This window comes from Mastigoproctus giganteus, chromosome 3 (assembly GCF_048544385.1).
Source record: "Mastigoproctus giganteus isolate SK-2022 chromosome 3, ASM4854438v1, whole genome shotgun sequence".
NCBI lineage: Eukaryota > Metazoa > Arthropoda > Arachnida > Uropygi > Thelyphonidae > Mastigoproctus > Mastigoproctus giganteus.
This window is the reverse complement of record NC_143577.1, coordinates 72,211,026-72,229,687: the sequence shown is the minus strand read 5'-3', so window position 1 is coordinate 72,229,687 and position 18,662 is coordinate 72,211,026. Positions and strand designations below refer to the sequence as shown.

Sequence of the window (18,662 nt, the reverse complement as noted above, 5' to 3'; positions counted from 1 at the left end):
TCGGACCTTTCATGTAGAATATTGTATTAGATGAGTTTTTAGAGTAAGACTTAGGCAATGTTTTGTCCATCGCCTACGCTGATGATGTGGTTTTGATAGTTTCTGGGGATTCCTGGAAGCAATTGGAAGACAGGGCCAATTGTGTGGTGGAGAAGCTTTTGACTTGGAGTGCAAACCATAAATTACCAATATATCTAAGAAAAAAACAGTAATTATATTGTTGAAAGGGAAACGTAGCTTTATTAGGCCACATCTTTTCAGGTGTGGAGATGTCGCACTGAGATATTCTACACGCGTCAAATACCTGGGAATTTGCCTGTAGGAGCAAATGTTTTTTACTGAAAATGTGAAACAGAAGGTTAAGTTACTTTACGTCAAGCTGCGGCGTAAGTGTAAATTGTGTTTGGTGTCAAGCGGCACCAGGGGGTTCCCCCATCTCCGCGTTGCTTGCAGTGTGATGGGTGTGCCAGTTTGCTGGAAATGCTAGAGATTTAAAAGTGTATGGCTATTGTACGTGTGTAGTGTTATGTACCATTGTTCATCTAGTCATTTAGCCGCTGGACCCCTGCTGAGGCCGAACGTTGCCCCACGTTCGTCCCGTGAAGGCAGACCAGGTACACCAGTATTATAATTATTTACTCTGGCAGGTCCTGCCACCTAATTTCCTGAGATTTCAGTGGCTAGGACCTAAAAAAAAATCATTTAATTAATTTTATTTCAATTGCAAAGGGTGATGTCGCTTGAATAGGAAAGGCTTAGAATATGGGCGAAAGTTAATTTGAACGTATTTAAAGTTGTGTGGGGCATTCGCGCTTTCATTAAGATAGAGGGAGAGAAAACTAAAGACTGGAGGGAAAAGACAGAAATATGGGGACAATAGAGAAGGCACCCCCAAGGAAGTCAGTGGGGCAGGCCCATGCCCCACCAGGAGGCGGCGAGGAGGAGAGGACACGGATAAAAAAAAGCCCGTCCCCTCTCCCACCCTGCCGGGGAGAAGGAATGAAAGTGGCCAGGCAAGGTACCTGGTCTAGATCGCCAGGTGGCGTGTTGAACGTCTGACGTAGCCGAGTGGTCGGGGAAAAAGTGCAACAGCACATGCTCTTTGAGTAGACTGGGATTCGAGCCCGTGACTAAATACGATTAACGTTTGCATTGATTGATTTATTGTAAACTCCACCGACCTCTTGGTCGTGCCGGAGTATAAACAAGAACATGTATTACACTGGTGTGCAAAACTTAAGGCCCACCACTTTCTAAAGGTTACAACCACAAAAATCAAACGAAACAGCCTGTGACGATTTGCATAACTGTGGCCGTTCAATAGAAAGCTGGTGCACATGCAAAAATTTGAATGGTGATGAGAGAATTAAACAGATAAAAGCAGAAGTTCAGCAGTTATGTGCAAATTACCGAATAGTGAGCACGATTGTTACAGACGTTGATTGGTTTCATACAGTGCTACAGACAACGAAATGGCCAGTCAGTCGACAACATCTAGATGACTTTACCCGGGGTCGAATAATTGGGAAGCTCGAAGTGCGAGGAGTGTGGCTGCAGATTTCGGTATCGCCCATAGCATCGTCTCACGGTGCATGGTCGGCCTTCAGAACGACAGGTGTAGCTGTTCGAAGGACCGGTGGTGGTCGTCCACGAAAATCAACGCCCAACGATGACCGCTATATACTCCTACAGGCCAAGAAGGACCGACACCAGACAGCGGGATCCATTGCAAACCAGCTGCACAGGAACGCAGGACATTATGTCGATGCAGAACAAAGCCTGCATCGACATTAGGTGGCCATATCTGCTAGTGAGAACCACTTCTTTCCTTCGTTCCATCTTTGGCAGTGATGCATCTGTATCATGGCAGCCAGTGCTATGTTGCCATTTTTGAATAAAGTCCCTCTGTACCGTTTTGTTTCCGTTGTTGTGTCGGTGTTGTTTCCTTCATCATTTCTGTACCTCACGAGGTTCCTTTGGTATGCTTTTCCCATTTCCAGGCCTCTCCTATGAGAAGTTACAGGTGAAAACCTGACTAGTCCTTAAATTTTGCACACCAGTGTATATATATAAACTGCTTAACTGTTGTCAATGCAGAAATAATTTAGTTCCTATGTAATGGCTTACTGATGTGTTGCCCTTCTGGGTAGCACAGTTGGTAGAATCGCCATCTCTCCCACACCGGGTAGAAAAGACTTGAGTTCGAGTCCCGTCGATGGCATTAGGAATTCTTATGGGCATTTTTCACAACGTGTCTAGTTAGTCTCAAGCGAGGGCAGTGTGGTGGTTTTTCTCCTAGAAACTCGACCATAGAACGCACGCAATTTCCAAACAGTATATAAAAAGTGCAATATGAGCATAGTCGTTTATGCTCATAAAACCCTGCTACACTGCTCGAAAAAAATTAACAAAACAAAATGTTTTTCATTAATATTTTATTGTGAACAGTGTCGCCGAAGGAGAATATTTGATATAACAGGCATCCTGGTATGCAAATTCCGAGTATCTAATTATTCACGCTTATAAAAACATGGGTTGCGACCACATCACTTAATTCCCGTTTTTTTGGCTCTCTCAGTGGGATAATCACATCTCCAGTACCCAGGATGGCAAACCATCGTCGTTTAGATTATTCTTTGAGATGGCGGGTCGTTGGACGACTTGAATCCGGGCAGTTGCAGGCGGAGGTGTCACGTTGGCGTAATGTGTCACGCAGTGTCGTCTTGGCATGATGAAAGCAGTTTCAGTGGATAGGAACCATTACAGGAAGAGCTGGCCAAGGTCTCCCCAGGGCAACATCAACCAGAACAGACCGATAACTGGCTCTAACAGCAAGACAGGATCCTACGATGTCCTGTCATCAACTGTCTGAGGTGAAAACATTTCCAACCTGACTTTGTTAAGAAGGTCCAATTGAAGTGGAGTCTACGCAAGGAAGCTAGTGATTTGTATCCGATTAATCTGAAACCACCGCACAGCTCGTATAATCTAGTGACATAAACGTGTGTTACTTGACGCCCTGACAATTGGGTTACAGTTCTATTCTCTGATGAGTCCCGTTTTAGCCTACAAATCATCCAATTTCTCCAACAGAGAAAGGGATGCTTACGGTGAAGGCAGTGTTCTCATGTGGGGGCGGAATACTGATCAACGGTCACACCACTCCATGTTTTTTATAGAGGTACTGTAACTGCTTAGAAGTACAGAGAACTTATCCTTGTGCGATTGTTTAGGAGTGCGGTTGGTCCATATTTTCTTTTCGACGAAAAATCTTGAAACTGAAGATATCCAACGACTGCCGTGGCCAACACGATCACCAGACTTAAATCACATCGAACATGAGTGGGTTGTCGCGTTGCTTGCCGTGAGCCCGCTTCTCAAGTCACTTGGTGAGTTGAGAAGGCCGTACTGATAACATGTGACCATATTTTCGAGCATCTTATTCGACTTCTGTAATGTGACCTTTTTTACAAAAAGGTTACGTTACAGAAGTGAAGTCTTTTTTTATTGCTGAATCAAAAGCGAAACGAAAAGAAAACAATGTTCTGGAAATATCAAAGAATCTGGAGCCTTGGTGCACAGTGGACAAGAATAAGAAAACAAAAATGGGAACAGCAAGGAAATTCCGCATTCTATTGTCTACCCTGTCTATGCATGTCACGAATCAGACGGCCGTATTTTCTGAAACAAAAGGAAGTGACCTCGCAGACAAAAACGAATCCGAAAAGCAAAGTATGCAGACCCGGACGGAAGACGTTTTACGAGTGGTTTTTATGAAGCAAGCGCAAACAACTGGCCAATTTTCGGTCCACTGGTGAAAGAAAAGGCAGCCGAAGTAGCATGAGTGGAAGCCTGACTTCAAGTGTTCCACATTATACATGTCATTTCCGGAAATGCAATGACGCAGTATCGCTGTGCATCAGCGGTGGAGCGTCGTTTGGTCGATATCGTAAAACGACAACTAGGGGAGGGGAGCACCAAGACAGACTGACCGTGTTTCTATTTGCAATAGAAATAGAAAAGTAAAAATCATTTGCCATTCGAAAATATAAAAATCCTCAATGCTCAAAGGGATTATACACTGCCCTACCATTAATATCCCTAAAATATACAAATACAAATATATACAAATATATAATTAATATACAAAAAAAAAACAGCTTTTATTGTGTCATTTAATATTTTGTGCTGAAACCTTTTGTTTTTATGACCATCTTCAATCATCGCGGCATACTCTCAACCAGCTTTTTATAAATGTCAGATGTTATGTTCCTCCACTCGGCCTTTATCGCAGCCATCAGTTCGACATTGATCTTTGGGCGATCTCGACGTGCACGAACCCGACGATCCAATACATCCCAAAGATGCTCGATAGGGTTCAGATCAGTACTTCGGGCTGACCAATCCAACAAATCACACCCATGTCCTCAAACCACTCTGTTACGACCCGAGCAGTATGGCATGGCGCGTTGTCTTGCTGATACAGGTATGGGCCTTCCCCGAAGTACTGCCATAATGTTGTAAGTGCATAATTGACCAGGTTGTCCTGGTATTGCACAGCATTCATGGTTTTGTCGATAACGACTAATGGGCACAAGCCAAACCATGAAAAGCAGCCCCATCACCATGATACTGCCTCCACCAAACTTCTTGTTGGGAGAATACAATCAGGAAGGAACTGTTCCCCTGGCATTCGCCACACCCAGGAATGGCCATCACATTGGTAGAGGATGAACCTCGACTCGTCTGTCCATAGGACTGTTTTCGACTGCTCCTTACACCATGTTAATCGGAATCTAGCATTTGTTGAGGTGATCAATTCTGTTGCACTGTTGATCTAATTCTGTTGAACGTGTCTTCTTGCATGCCCACTTTTGCAATTGTCTGTTCGAAGCCCAGTGCCCATTGCAGGTTCTGTGAAGTGTTACATGCATAGGATCTGTTTCCCCATCTATGGAGTGGGTGTCCGGATATTAATGGTATAGCAGTGTACATTATTATTAGCCATATGGTGCAAGGAAGCCTGAGGCTTATGCTGCACCAGCCAAAAAAATTTCTGAGTTACCCTGTGTGTGTGTGTGTGTGTGAGAGAGAGAGAGAGAGAGAGAGAGAGAGAGAGAGAAGTAGAAGGAATCACCAAGAAAGAGAAGAATGATGATATCCAGCTGAGGACCCTGGGTGTGCCAAGCCCATACTCACCAGATGTGAGCCCCTGGGGTTACATTCCCCTTTGATTTAAATGCCTGGATCACCCGTAAATTGTTTATGAAGTGGCTCATAGCTGTAGAAGGGCATGGCCAGCCAATGCAGAAAAATCCTTCTTATTGTGCACGCCCTTTCTGCCACTCAGAACTACATACCGGCAACCCCCTTAAATCTGAGTCGTAAACCTCGGTGCAATATTCGGTGTTATCGCACGCAGTCCATATTCCTGCAGGAGAAATCATCAACCAATGGAATTCCTCTGATGTCAACTGACGAATGTTTCTAATATAAATATTATATTAATTTAATCTATCATGCTAAATACCACTATAGAATAAATATCTCAAACGCCTTGAAAATCGGGCGACATCCCTCTTTCTCTATTATGATTAAAAATAAATATGAACTGCAAATCCCAGAATAGTTTATATAACAGTTCAGTTTGTTTATAAACTGAATAGTGAATTATAATACTATTACGTCGTATTGAATAACGTAACAAACTACTATTTCTTTCATACACTAATCTCGGTTAAAGTGGAAAGGAGAGCTTTCCTAGAAAATAAAAATTTCTATGACATATCGCTGTTATCGTAAATAATTCAGCCAAAGATAATACTGTATTACGTCAACAGTCTCTGCCTTAAGTACTTTGTGTAACAGAATAATGTTGAATAACACTATCAAATATTCGAATATGCAGAGATGAAAATGAAAAATTACAGGCGTGGAGCAAAATTTAAATAATTCTTTTCTCTGTGTTAGAAGACGCTCTGAAGAATAAATTTAATTCACCGAATCTGCCTTATCAAATACTCTTTGGAGTGTAGCTATACTATTAATATATTTGAAAATGCAAGAAGGAAATTCAAATAATCCAATAACGCTTTCAAAAGAATCTGTTAGAAATCATCGCTCAGATTACAAACAAAACAACCTGAAAATAAATCGAGAATTTTCTTCTTTCAGATAAACAGGAATACAGTTTGTTTGCGGAGTGCACGTAATAAAGATTTTTTACACCCAAATAACTTTTGTATCATGCCCTTTCTTCTTGAAAAAAGGTACGTGTGATAACAGGATTATTCCTTGGGAGAAGTTATTACCGCCGCATTCTACCTGGTGATACAACAGTCGTTAACCAATAGGCATACAATTCCACGCACACTACGGAGACAGATCTTCACAACTTAGCGTCGATGTTTCAGATCAATACACCTCTGAAAGACGTCAACCATTTTTCTACAGAAATTTGTATTCCGAAGGAAAAATCTCCGTGAAAACCATTACAGCCTAAAATCAAGTTTTCGAAGAATGGGTTTTATCTTCTGAAAGCGAATTCCGGTTGTTGGTGTAAAAAGAAAACTGCTGCAGGCAAGAATTATTGGTTTGGGATCAGGAGAAAGAGCGCCTAGAGGACCAACTTGATGATGACGCTTAGAAGAGGAAAGCAAATATGTTCACCACGCCAGTCTTAGCCAGAGGACGTGTAAACAGGTGGGGTAGGGTGAAGTTGTGAGCCCGAATGCCTTAACTCATCACTGTTCAAACTCACTAAGACAGGAGGAAACTTCTAACTAAATAAAAACTCCAGAAACTGAGAAAGAGACATAGAAAAGAGAGATCTTCCATGATAATACTATCTTTCAAAGGGAAGAATTACCACGATTTTAATAAGTACTAACGGTGGAAAAGTAAAACGCCCCCAATTTTTGCGTTGCACATATTTTTCAATGATGCACAAGACTTACTTGGCTGACATAACCAAGGGTTAACGCGGGACTGCAACTACACGGGCAAACCATGGTCTGATCCCACTTGACTATTCAGTAAGGTTAATAATCGTATTCATTATCAAAATGATTTGTTGTAAACTCCTGTAACGCAAGCCCTCGCTGGTCACACAGCGGATATAATCACAGTACTCCGACATCGAGTGGGAAAGGTCCGCGTTCGAATCCCGCCAATGACACAAGGAATTTTTAGGGTCTTTTTTTTCACAATGTAGCTGAATTAGAAGGTCCCAGAGAAGGGCTATGTGGATTTTCTCCCGGAAATTTGCGTTTTTCATCCTGCAAACGGCAAACCGACTAAAGAATACACGCAATAACAAACACAATATAGTGATGCTTCATAGGGTTAGTTTCTTTGGCGCTTAACACACATCTAACCAAACTTAGTGGTCTGACTTAGTGGTCCTACCGGAGCATAAATAGAACCTTTTCTTTAAACCATTAATTAAAACCCGTGATCGTGTGCAGTTTTGAAAAGTTCCCTAAATTTGTGCAGCGTGTTTTCATTCAATTGCGTTTTGCACCACTTAACTATGTGTTCTGCTTTGTTACCTCAATCCCACCATATTGCTTTCCTATTATGTTCTCTGTTTAGCCCCCACCTGTGCACACATTATTGCACGCTCCGCTTTTTCTCACCAGGGATAATTTGTTATTGATCTGCTCTTTTAAACGCTATTCCATCGCCTTAATCCTTACCAAATTCTAAATACATTTACATTCGGTAATCGTTCTGAGGAAGAAAGCAATTCCAAATAAACTTCCGAAATTTCGAGGGAAAAATAAAATAAATAATCGTACGAATATCTTCGCTTTTCATTCTTCTCTGCTGACACAAATGAATGGTCCCACGTGAATAGTCCCATTGTAAAGGTTTTGGCGATATGGGAAAAGTTTCCATGGAAACGGGAAACACCACATTTTTAAATAAATGCGGCATAAAGAAATCTCGAGTTTTTATCACTGTATTGAAGTTTGGAGTGCAATTAGAGAGAGAGAGAGAGAGAGAGAGAGAGAGAGAGAGAGAAAAATGCGGCTCACATTTAGCGGTCATTTTACTTCCACTTGCGTCTTCATTAATGGAACCAACATTAACAAGTTTTTAAATAACGCATAAAGGTCGAGTTTCATTAATATGGCTCAGCGAATTAATATTGGCAAAAATACAATAGCAAATAAGGTTGTCAAAAGGAACAATGGCTTTATGAGACTATAATCAATTTATTTATATTCAAATAGAGCACAACGTCAAGATAAAAGGTAGTTAACAAAAAGTATATGGAAGAAAAGGATGGGAGTTTACTGATATACAAATTAAAATGACATGAAATGATTTCTTAAGTAATTTGATATTCTACTAATGAAATCTCAATTTCTATTAGCCGAATCTCGTTGTTCTATTAGTAGAATTCTCCAAAGAACTGCATGAAGTGATTAGTTATCAGGAGTGAATAGCTTCGAAATTTTTTAAAGGTCACGGAATACAATTGAAAATGAATTTTTTCTGGTAATGACCACATCAGTCATTTTTTGTTCGTTGTATAGTAGCTAGTGGGCCTAATACCACTGAATGTAAAGGAACTTCAAAACTTTGGTTACTTTGGCGAAGAACAAACATCAAAAGAAGAAATGTTGCGCGAACTAAAAAGCTTGGAATAACTCAAGAGGAAACAGAAGATAGTTGATCATGTATCCTTTACCTTCTGGCAACACTAGGTGGATCAAAGTCTCTTTTGAGACAGTACGTGTTTTACTCGGACTGGCCCACCTTTCCCGTGGAATGGACAATTACCTAGAATCATCTGTCCAGGTGACAGATGATTCTGGGTAGCTAACCGGTCAGACACAACAACAGAACATGCACACTACTCACACAAACCTACACCAAACACATTTCTGGCCATTTCAGAGTGATTCTGTACTTCACAGTGACATGAGACGCGGCCCCTACAAAAACACATGTCCACATGTAAGGACCTTTACCAGTACCCATACGCGTAGTGTTGGAGCACTGACAACAAGTGGATGAAGACTAAATCAAACGCTTTGGAGTATCAAAATGATCCACGTCCAATTGAAGATTGATATCAAGAAAGAAAATTCGTAATAAGTGCAGAATTTGGGAGGTGAAATGCAATTGTTTGATTAATTTTATTCATAGATCTGAATTTGAGAACTAACAGTGTTTATCCATAAACACTGTTATGAAAGTTTAAAAAATTAAATAATTTTAATTTTTATTTTCATAAATCAACTATTATTTGCTTTATGAAAGTTTAAAAAATTAAATAATTCATTGACAGGTGGCAAAGAATTTAAAACAAATTGAGGACAGAGCTGCGTATGGTATTATTCTGATTACGATTAAGTATATTTTTCATTCTCTTTGTAAGAAATTTAGTATCCCTTTTTATTCTATAGAATCCTTGAGGACGATGAAAATAATTTGATAATTATGTTTACACCTTATGAGAGCTGAAGCACGGAGTTGAAATTAGCTCAGATTGATCATATTCCAACAATTTATCTTACTAAAATTAATTATTAATCCTTAAGTAATTAATCTTAAAAAAGGTTTAGCGATTAAGATCTAAAAGAGATACAAGACTGGAGATACAAGTTAGTTAATCCAAGACAAGAGCAATCGTTAAAATAAAGAAAATGAAGTCTAGGAAAGGAAAGAATAAAACAGCCCTGTGCCAAATTTAATTAAAAAAATAATTATAGTAATATTTTGTTGCTACTATCCAGTCTGAGTTCATGGGGACCATCGATATATTCAGCGGAGAGACTGAAATCCGATATTCAATGTGTTTAAAGCTTTCTCGATTTCAAAAAGCTTCACGATTATTTTAATATGACCAAACACCTATTGAAAGGTCAGAAATGAATCGCTTTCTGAAGCGTATAGTGAATTTCTAAAAGATCATTATATTAATTTACAAAAATTAATTTTTAAAGTGGCAAAGTTGCTTACAGCGTTGACCACAGTGAAAAGCAACCCTCAAATATTTCGGCCGTCGTGAGAAACCTTCGGGTGGAATTTTGTTTTGTCGCCAACAGAATGTCGAGACGATATTTGGACTCGTGGAAGGGCTGGCACACATCTTATAAGAGTTGATGAGTTAATAAGAGTTAATCTGTCTTTTAGATCGATCACTGATGAACGGGTGAGGTATGTAACCTATAAAAGATTTCTAGACATACGACGTGCAAGTGCATAGTTCCGTCCTATCGAAAATCCATTCTTTGCTGCAATTGCTCCACTCCTAGACCTGCATATAATTGCAACCTTTTTTTCTGTAACTGTTGCTGTTTACGGTTGGGTCAGAGGAGAAGTAAGGTCCTAGGACTTTATCGTATTTTGTGATACAGTCAAACATTGTCTTTAGGGAGGTTGAACTTTCATGCAGAGTTTTTCTATTTTCATGCTGTTTCACTTTTCATGCAAAAAGTGACAAAAGTTTTTTTGTCACTTTCATGCAGACTCTTAGTACCTCATACCGATTAATGTAATAACTGGTACGGAATACAACCCCATATTAAAACACACACACGTACGTTGGGGTAGTAGTTGTCTGCGTGGTCCAGCGTAAGAATAGGGAACCTATGATGCTCCTAGATTTGTTGTTTTCATTTGAGGAAGGCCTTCCCAAAAGCACACAATATTTTTGTTTACTTGTTGAGTCAATTATGAAAAGAACTCATTCTGACGAACAGCACATACTGATCGAGTATGATCAGTTTTTTTAGGGGCATCAGCGACTTAGACCATATTGCGCTGTATACATTATATGTCTGCAAACTGCGTGTGTTCTGTGGTCGATTTGCTGTTTGCTGGACGAAAATTCAGAATTTACGGGAGAAAAACCATACTACCCTCGCTTGAAATGGACTAACTCAGCCACGTTCTGAAAAAGGCCCATAAAAATTCCTCGCGTCATCGACGAGATTCGAACTCGGTCTTTTCCGTCCGGTGTGGAAGGACAGTGATTATACCAACTATGCTACCAACGAGGACACGTTATTCATGATATTGAGACTTTGGTGGCTGAGTATATCTGCGATCTGTTCTATGTTTGGAAACATCCTTCTTAGAACGATGTTTCCTAACTAGGCCTGACGTTACGTCAGTCCGAGTATTTCGATCAAATATGGAAGCGGTTTATCACCGTTAAGACCTTCTTGGCGTTTCGAACCCCGGGTTATTTCCGCAATGTCGAAGGGAAATGATCAGAACGGCTCTACCACCCGCGAGAGGTATAATTTACTGCAATTCAATGCTGGAAAAAATATACAATATAAGTCGATATTTGGCACCCATTTAGCAAACCGAGTAGCACATACAGATTTTACAAAAGAAAGAAAGGTATATTATTAATATTTGTTTAAAGCTGTACTTTTCTGATGTATGGGAATTTAGATTTGAGTTCCTCCTAAAGCTGCAGGATAAAATTAAAATAAGTTTGTGAAACATATCCTACCATTTACCCACCCCTTTGGGCAGTATGCCCGCCAATTCGAAGAAAATAAGTACTATAATAGCGGAGTAAATGTCTCTTGTTTTCTTCCCAATTTTATTCTCATTTTTCTTAGATTGGCATGGTAGAAGAACGTGTCTTAAGTACTCCTAAACTCCAGACCTCTTTCAAAATAACGAACTTCATCTGTCTCACCTGAAGTTTGGAAGTAATAGCTTTTATAAGCCTATTAGACCTAAAAGAGGTATATTCTAGCGGGATGGTTAAGAAGAGTCTTATCAGTCCTCTCTCTCTCTACAAAGTTAACAACCTTTGCGTTTTCTCTACAAGAACTTCCAACAAATAACGAAGATCAAGTATGTTTAGGGCTGGATTATACAACCTCTCTAGAAACAACGAAGGAAGAAGAAAAGTACATCGCATTTCTCCGAATCGATTTTGCCTAACATGTTTTATGTCTGTAGAGGGCAGTTAGAAATTCACTAAAAGAAGGATGTTATGGCCAACCTTTAAAACGGCCCAAAGGCCATTGCGAGTTTTCAGTGTTTTCACATCCTTCAGTCCAGATAGTACACAATAAAAGGGCACTAAGCCTCAAGTGTCTGGTAATTTCTGTAAACCGTCGCTTCTCAGGCCTTAAAAAACATCCGAGATACTTTAGTGTCCTTTCACGATCGCATACACTTACAACATCCCCTCCTCCATTTTCATCCAGGAACACACGAGGATGGGGGAGAGTAATTCACGTCACGCAAAGATCCTACATCCTGCAGCCATCGCCTATCAGCTTCTCCATCTCTTCTCACGATAACTACCAAACAGACGACCTCACATACACACACTGTTTGTCATGCACAGGAAACCCGCCTGTACTTCTTCGAGCTGCACGTGGGCACAAGAGTGCGTGCAAAGCTGAAACTGGAAGCAACGTCACCAAGGAAACTTATTGCATTTAGATGATTTCATGTCTTGTTTTGTTTTGCTTTCCTTAGCATGAATACGAATCGGAACCTCAGATGCATTAGCAGAAGAAATTCTTTTCTCGGAGGCATAGTTGGTGGTGGATCGGAGTTGCTGTTGAGTTTAATCGAGGTAGTTCGTAAGTTTACTCTCTATAACAGATTTACAATTCATCATTTTGTGTAGGGGTTTGTCAAGTTTTATTTAATAAAGTCAACGTCTTTGCTTCCATGTATATAATGTTGTCTATTGCATTCCTGTAGACATGTTATGGTACTATGCGAAGTTCGTTTTTAATGGAGGTGGTCGCTTTAATCACGTGGTAATTACGTAAACATTGTATTCTTCAAGATATTTTTGAATAAACATAGGTGCATTCTTAATTTGAATAATTACAAAACAAAATCTATTCGGGCACCATTTCTTTTTCGTGTATTCTGTGGTTGGCCATTCTGGTTTCTGGATGAAAAACCGAAAGCGCAGATTTCTCGATGGTTTAATTCAATGAGCTTCTTCACTGAATTAGATAAACCTAATGAAAAATTCATTTTAACTAAAAAGTCTCTAAGACTGTCATATTCAATTTACTTATTAAAATATTTTATATTAAAAACAAATGTACTACGAAGTAAACAATTATTTTATTATCATAAGAATTTTTTGATGATTTGCTCTTTGGATGAAAAACCCGAATTTTCAGAAGGAAAAAAAACATTCTATCGAACTGTACCACCCACAAATGCAACTAACAGCTAGTACGTATTAAATATAGTGAACCCATACCCTGTTGCTGTCACCACCGGAAAAAATAACCATGTTGATATAATATTTATATATAACAGTATGTACCAAGCTCTCTAAAAGGAGTTATTAATCAAATAATTAGTTCCGAAATAGCTCTGGAACAGAGTTCACTTTTTTAAAATTAATTCTTCAGATCTATTCATATTTAAATCGGTTTTGTAATTTCCATTTCCCAAAAGACACCACAAGAATTGTCTTCGAAATAAAAATGCAGTTTGATAAGTTCAATGATCGTTAGATAATTAAAAATATACAGTATTACAACGAGGAATTCTAATTGAACTAAATAAAATGTTTAGCTACTAAAATAATAACTGAATTAAACTACATAACAAATATTTGACTTTATCTCTTTCTCACTAGGCCAAACCCTTTTCGCTAATCCCGATTATTAAAGCTGATGCTTATTAGGAAACCAGAACAAATTTCTGAACCAATTAACACGCGCATGGTAAAATTCAGCTTAAGAATTTAAGTTATCTTTGTTATCTTCCAAAAAAATGTTAGGACTAATTTTATATTTTTATTAAAGAATAATTTTATTAAGGAATTCTAAGGTAATTGGGATTAATCAACTATTATTTGCACAATACTTTCCTAGTTCTGATTGGAAAGCAAATGTGCACTGCAAATTAACTCTATCTCAAATGTCAAGTGTTTTCATCGATCAGTCTAAATTTACAGAATCCATTAAATGAACGGATATTTGTATTTAAAGGGGCTCTTTGGGATTCGAGAATATATTATGAGTGGTAGATAATTTCTGTATTAGGTATGGGGACAATTTGGCAGGCGTTGTACTTTGCTAAGTCCGTATTTAAAACTAAAAGTGTTTGTTTTAATAATATGTTCTTTTTTTATCAGAGTTTTATTTGAACGGTGATCCCATACGTGAAAATTATATATAGAGCAATATGGTCTGAATCATTTGCACCTAAAACCTTACTACAACAACATGAAATTATAAATACCACTGGTTAATTGTCACAATTATTATCTAGAAGTACGATATTGATGTCATACTCAACCACTGTGAAGGACAAATTCTGAAACAAAGTTTTGGTAACTTTAAGCAGTTGTAATGGGGTAAGTGTAATCTTATATTGTAAAGATAAAAATAATCTCCAACTATCTGTTCTTGAATTATCAAAAATGAGACACGTGGCTAATTGCTGAATTAAAAATTCAGTCAATAAAGTTTCCGGCGATACTCTAAATCCTCTACAAAACATTTGTCAGGGAATAATGATTCGGTGGGGATCCCATGCCTATTTTTCTTTCTTGTTCTTATGAAAACAGAATATTAATAATTATATATATTTCTTGAAGTATAATTATCGAGAGATTTGATCAGAATACATTCAATTTTCATTATCCCATTAGCTACAGTAGAATGGAGGGGAAGAAGTCAATGAGTGTTAGTTCCTTTTTCTTAAGAGAATTTACATTCATTAATCTTTTTCCAATACTGCTTAAAGGTTAATTATTGGCAACCTTCCCAGTGGAACCGAAAATATTGTACATTGATTCCGAAGTTGGCTAAAAATGATCTAAAAGTTCATTAAGTCACACTTCGAGGTGCAGAGAAGTCAAGCAGTGAAACCATCATCTTTCTTTTGCTTCAGGAGATAGATAAAGCCGGAGTATGCGCAGATAGTAATAAAAATACACCAAATAATCAAAAGTATGATTACAGGGTAAACTTTAATTAGGATTTAGAATTCAGACCTGTACTTGATTTAATATTTCCATTCCATCGTGTTTATCACGGAGAAATTAATCTCGAAGTGTAAACAGGAGTTCATTCTCTCTCTCCCGTTTGCTTTCAGTATTTATCAGCTCTTGTCAAGAAAGAAAAATGTCATAGGGTACAGAAATTGCCCTCCTGTTTACCTCAGTATCACGTAGCTTACTATTGTCTTATTTTGTGTCGCTACATCACGTATTTCTTTTAAAAAAAGGTAAAATAAATTCACTTAATATACACCTACGTAATGAAAACAAAAGCTGTAGTCAACTGTATGGAAAGTCCATCTTCTCATCGTCAAATTCGCTTAATTTGGTGACTTACGTACAATCCCATAATCCGGGTAATTTCTAAACAACATGGTAGGTTCAGTTTGGCCGTGCGTGCATCTGCGACATTTAAAAGAATACAAACCAGCCAATTAAATGTTCTTTCGAGAGAACACGATGAAATTAGAATTCACTTCGCTACCTGAACAAAATAAAATCTCTCTTTCTCTCTCTCTCTCTTAACCACACACACACGGTCTCAGACACGGCGCTTGCACATCGAGAACATTTCTTCATTACGTCGGAAGACGTCTGTAAAAGTACTTTTTTCCCTTTACTTTAACAGAATGATACGTTGCAGTAGGATGACTTTATTTAACATCTGAGTGTGGTATCTACCATCCCCTGTACTTAGAATTCAATCAACTTTAAAGTTTACGTATGAATAACCACATAATGGAGAAGGAAGGAGATCTCTTTTTCTTTACTTAAACTGAATTAAAGATGCTACTATAGTTCCTTAAAAGAATTCGGCTTTCTCTTTCTGCGTAGTGGTTATTACAGATACGAGTTACATAATTACACCAAAACACTGAAACCGTTCATTTCTTTGCGATGCAGAACGCAGATCTTGATAAGTCAGTCGAATAAAATCTTTTAAGTTCCAATCAAAAAAAAAACGGAAAAAAGGAGGTTTAGGTTTAAAACTTATAAGATAGCAATGTGAATTAAAATTCTGACAACAATTGAACCAATTGAGCTAATTATTCAGAATGATAAGCGCCGATTTTTCAGTACTCACGAGCCACAGATTCTAGTTTATTAGAAGGGAGTTGTTACAAAAATAAATTGACTAAAAATACTTATTGGAGTAACCATAAGTTAACTGGAACTATCAAATTGAAGAAGTATCATGTTTATATTATACATGATACTTCTTCAATTTGATAGCAAAAATCAAGCCATAACTACAAAAGGCTGTAATTACAAAATTAATATTTTAATACATTCACTTTGAAATTAAGTTCATGTTGCCTTTTAGGTGTTAGTTTTTCTGGAGGTAGTTTGCGATTTTGTTTAGAAAAAACAGTGAGGAATTCTGGGTAGAGGGAGGGTGTTTGCTGGAGCATTTGACCATTTCCGCAATGGATGCCTATTTCGCATTATTGCTGCACAAATACAAGTATCGACCATTTTGAGGAATGGAGAGTAAGAGTTTATGAAATTTGAATTTCTACTCTTTGCATTATGGGAAAGCTCTTCTGGAATTCTATAAGATTGCAGTCTTTTGCGCATTCTATACGCATAGTCTTTCAAAGAAGTTAAGTACATAAACCGAGTATCGTATGAATGAAAATATTGACCCGTATTTTCCTCATATTTTATATTATGTTTCTTTTCTTTGTTGTCAGATGAGTGTATGTAAAAAAAGTAGTAAAATACTATCGAATATCTTTGAAGTTTAAAGAGAATCTCATACACAATGTTTGAAAGAATAGCAGTTATAATATAGAATAGTTTGTCTCATATTCAGTGGACTGAATTAAGTTAGTTCAAGTGACACTTAAAAAAAATGGATTTATAAAGTAGATCAGTAAACGACTGTCAGTGAGTGAACAGAATATTAACAGTAGTTTCTGCTGTAATCCCCCCATTGAATCTAAAATGTTCTTAGGATTACCTCAGACTTCATAATACGTTTTCTGTCATAGCATATCAATTAAATACATAAAAGTAACTTTCTTAAAAGGATAATTTGATAAAAGAGAAACCAAATTTATTGAGATTATTTCTAAGGCTCCCCAAGAGAGGAGGGACATGCAAATTTGCATGCGGTTATTAGTGTATTACATGTAGGACATAGGTACAGTACATGTAGGGTATGTCCTACATATGCAATAATGTTTTATAGCTCTAGTAGCATGGGCTTCTACCATAAATCTGCTTGAGTTACGATTATTAGACAATCACAGAAATGGTCTATGTTAAGTTACATATCATTTGATTGAGATTATAAGTGAAAATTAGCAAACAGCTTGTTCAGTGTGTATTGGATGCACTTAACCAACAATTCATTAACTTTTTTCCACATTCTTTGAGGCACTTGAGAATTCATATACAAATCACGTTAGACTTACCTAAAGCTGGAGCATAAATATTGAGATAAAGGCAGTCCTCACTTTGGTTCTGAAGAAAAGGGATTAGCCGGCGTAAATATTCCAGTCTTCCTGCGGGCATGTGTTTCAGCGCTTCGGTTTCATTTTTTATGTCGGGAAGCTTCTGCGGACACACCGGGCCGAAGCGATCTGCCATACGAACACCCCGCCAGTGAGCCGGAGTGACGGGAGGCATAAATCTTAATGAACCCATAGGGGGGCTGGCATAAGGCACACCCAGAAACACCTCCACTGGTTGAAGGTGGCGGTTAGGAAGAGTTGTAATGTAACCACGCAACGCTCCGTATTTTGTTGTCACAACGCGGGACATCAACCGCCTCGTGTCTGCCTGGACATTCCTCCACGCACACAGAAAGAAGAGTACGAGAAACGAGCAGCTCCCGAATATTCGCACCATGTTTCAACCTCGGTGGTTCATTCCCGAACCTCAGTCCACGATACGCATCCGAAAAATCGTGCACGGATCCTACCTGACCCCCGTTCTTTGCGCAAACAAAAAGTTCGTAAAACACACTTTCGATGCGATCCGGATGCCACCCGCTCCAACCGCAGTGATGCGGCGGAGAACACGAGACTGTTTACGACATCCCTTCTATTTATTTCCGGGGAAATGTAAGATTCAGTTTCCTAAGACAGCTCAGTCGTTACGATGACATTTCGCTCGAAAGAAAACCGTAAGCCGCACTTCCTAGCTACGCTGATAGCCAATTGGTTTCTTCCATTTAAATGGTGACTTTTTTTTTTATTATTTTTTTTTTTAGCCGCTGCGAGATTTTCTCAGTGGTACAGCGTTCTGCGAAATTACTTGCGCCCTCTCGCAGAAGAGAGTAGGAAAACGGTTCAGAATAATGACTGCATCATCCCCTTCCCAAGCTTCGCAAGTGTCTTCTATACTTTAGAACGCATCATGCCTGTCTGCAGATTGTGCTAACACATGACGTGTTTCTCTCTTTGGGGCTATATCTGATTAGCTGAAGAGCATGCGTGCTGGATGTTGGATAAGTCCATTGTGCCGAAGGGGGTTACATAAGAAAAGCACAGCATTAGAATGAAGTGGCTGCTACCCATCACATGGAGTCACAAAGACGGAAGTGCAGACAGCAGCGGTCTCAGCTGAATGCATTGTAAAAGTTGGCGGACTTCCAGTATCGATTCTCATCGTCCTAGCTAACAAGACGAAGATTGTCATGTAAGATACGCAGTTAGAACAGAGAGAATTACAGAGG

The 18,662-nt window shown here is 38.6% G+C and overlaps 1 protein-coding gene across 1 annotated transcript in view; it reads right to left on the bottom strand.

Annotated features, from left to right (window-relative positions):
- LOC150088080 (neuroligin-4, X-linked-like) overlaps window positions 1-18,355 on the bottom strand; it is a 220,801-nt gene extending 202,446 nt beyond the window's left edge. The window contains exon 1 of the mRNA XM_090370560.1: window positions 17,398-18,355. Within this exon, the coding sequence (XP_090226686.1) occupies window positions 17,398-17,833 (436 nt within the window). The 5' untranslated portion in view covers window positions 17,834-18,355. The remainder of the gene's footprint in view (window positions 1-17,397) is intronic.
- Between the last annotated feature and the right edge of the window lie 307 nt (window positions 18,356-18,662).